The sequence below is a fragment of the Octopus bimaculoides genome, chromosome 12 (assembly GCF_001194135.2).
Source record: "Octopus bimaculoides isolate UCB-OBI-ISO-001 chromosome 12, ASM119413v2, whole genome shotgun sequence".
NCBI lineage: Eukaryota > Metazoa > Mollusca > Cephalopoda > Octopoda > Octopodidae > Octopus > Octopus bimaculoides.
This window is the reverse complement of record NC_068992.1, coordinates 39,287,457-39,288,632: the sequence shown is the minus strand read 5'-3', so window position 1 is coordinate 39,288,632 and position 1,176 is coordinate 39,287,457. Positions and strand designations below refer to the sequence as shown.

The window sequence follows — 1,176 nt, the reverse complement described above, 5'->3', positions numbered from 1 at the left end:
ATATATATATATATATATATACTGTATACATATTTATACACCGGGTTTAATTCTTCTGTTTTTCTTTCTTTCTCTCATTGTAGCTATACCCGAGATGACCAGCAAAACGCATTGCCTTGGAAATATCGACAAGGAGTTACAACGGCCTGTGAGTGCCGATGGACAGCAATCGCAGTATCTTCAGTCTTTGAGTCACACTCCTCATCATTTAGCACACCAATCTAGCATCATCAACAGCAGCAGTACTGCTGGTATTATTACCAGTAGTGGTAGTAGTGGTAGTAGTGGTAGTAGTAGTAGTGGTAACAACAGTTCTAACCTTATCAGTAATAACAATAGCAGCAGTAGTAATACTCTCCATACGGCTATTGGCAGCGGTTCCGGTAGCAACAACGGCAACAATAACAGCAACATCAGTATCAACAGCCATCATCATCCTCACAGCAGCCATATTGTCAGCCCCATTCGGAGCATCGTGGGCGGGGGCGGCGGCAGCGGAGGCGGTGGTGGTGCCGGCAGTAGCAGCCAAAACGGTAGCACCACCACCGCCAACAACAACAACAGCAGCAGCAGCAGCAGCAGTAACAAAGCGCACAGCAATCTTCATCTTCATCCGCATCCCCATCACCACCATCATCACCACCACCATCACCATTATAACAACAGCAACAGCAACAGTAGCAACAGCAGCAGCAGCAGCAGTAACAGCGGCATCAACACCAATACTACTACTAATAATAATAATAATAGTAACGGCAGCAACAACAGCAACAGCAGCAACCATAATAGTCTCACGGCGAGCAGTACAACAACGACGACGGGTAGTGGTAGCGGTAACAATGGCAACAACAACAACAGCATCAATAATGGCAAAGGGAGTCCCAAAGAATACGTTCCCACTCACCAGAACCAAATTGGTAATGTCATCCTTGCAGGCGTTCCAATAGTTTCTCTCTTCATAGACTCCAAAGAACGACTGTGTTTGGCACAGATTTCTAACACTTTACTTAACAAGTACGTCTTGCTTTTCGTTGCGTTTTGTTGGCTCGTTTAACATTTACATTTGACATGGTTTTTTTAAACTAGATTACAGCTCTTCCTCTTCCTCTTCCTCTTCCTCTTCCTCTTCCTCCTCCTCCTTTTCCTCCTCCTCTTCCTCCTCCTCCTCTTCCTCCT

At 45.3% G+C, this 1,176-nt stretch overlaps 1 protein-coding gene across 4 annotated transcripts in view; it reads left to right on the top strand.

The window, feature by feature from the left end:
• Positions 1 to 1,176, top strand: part of LOC106877775 (SKI family transcriptional corepressor 1 homolog-B) — a 113,607-nt gene that overhangs the window by 68,151 nt on the left and 44,280 nt on the right. For all 4 annotated transcript variants that reach the window (XM_052972158.1, XM_052972156.1, XM_052972157.1 and 1 more), the window contains one exon: positions 84 to 1,014. In XM_052972158.1, coding sequence (XP_052828118.1) covers positions 95 to 1,014 — 920 coding nt within the window. In that variant the 5' untranslated portion in view covers positions 84 to 94. The remainder of the gene's footprint in view (positions 1 to 83; positions 1,015 to 1,176) is intronic.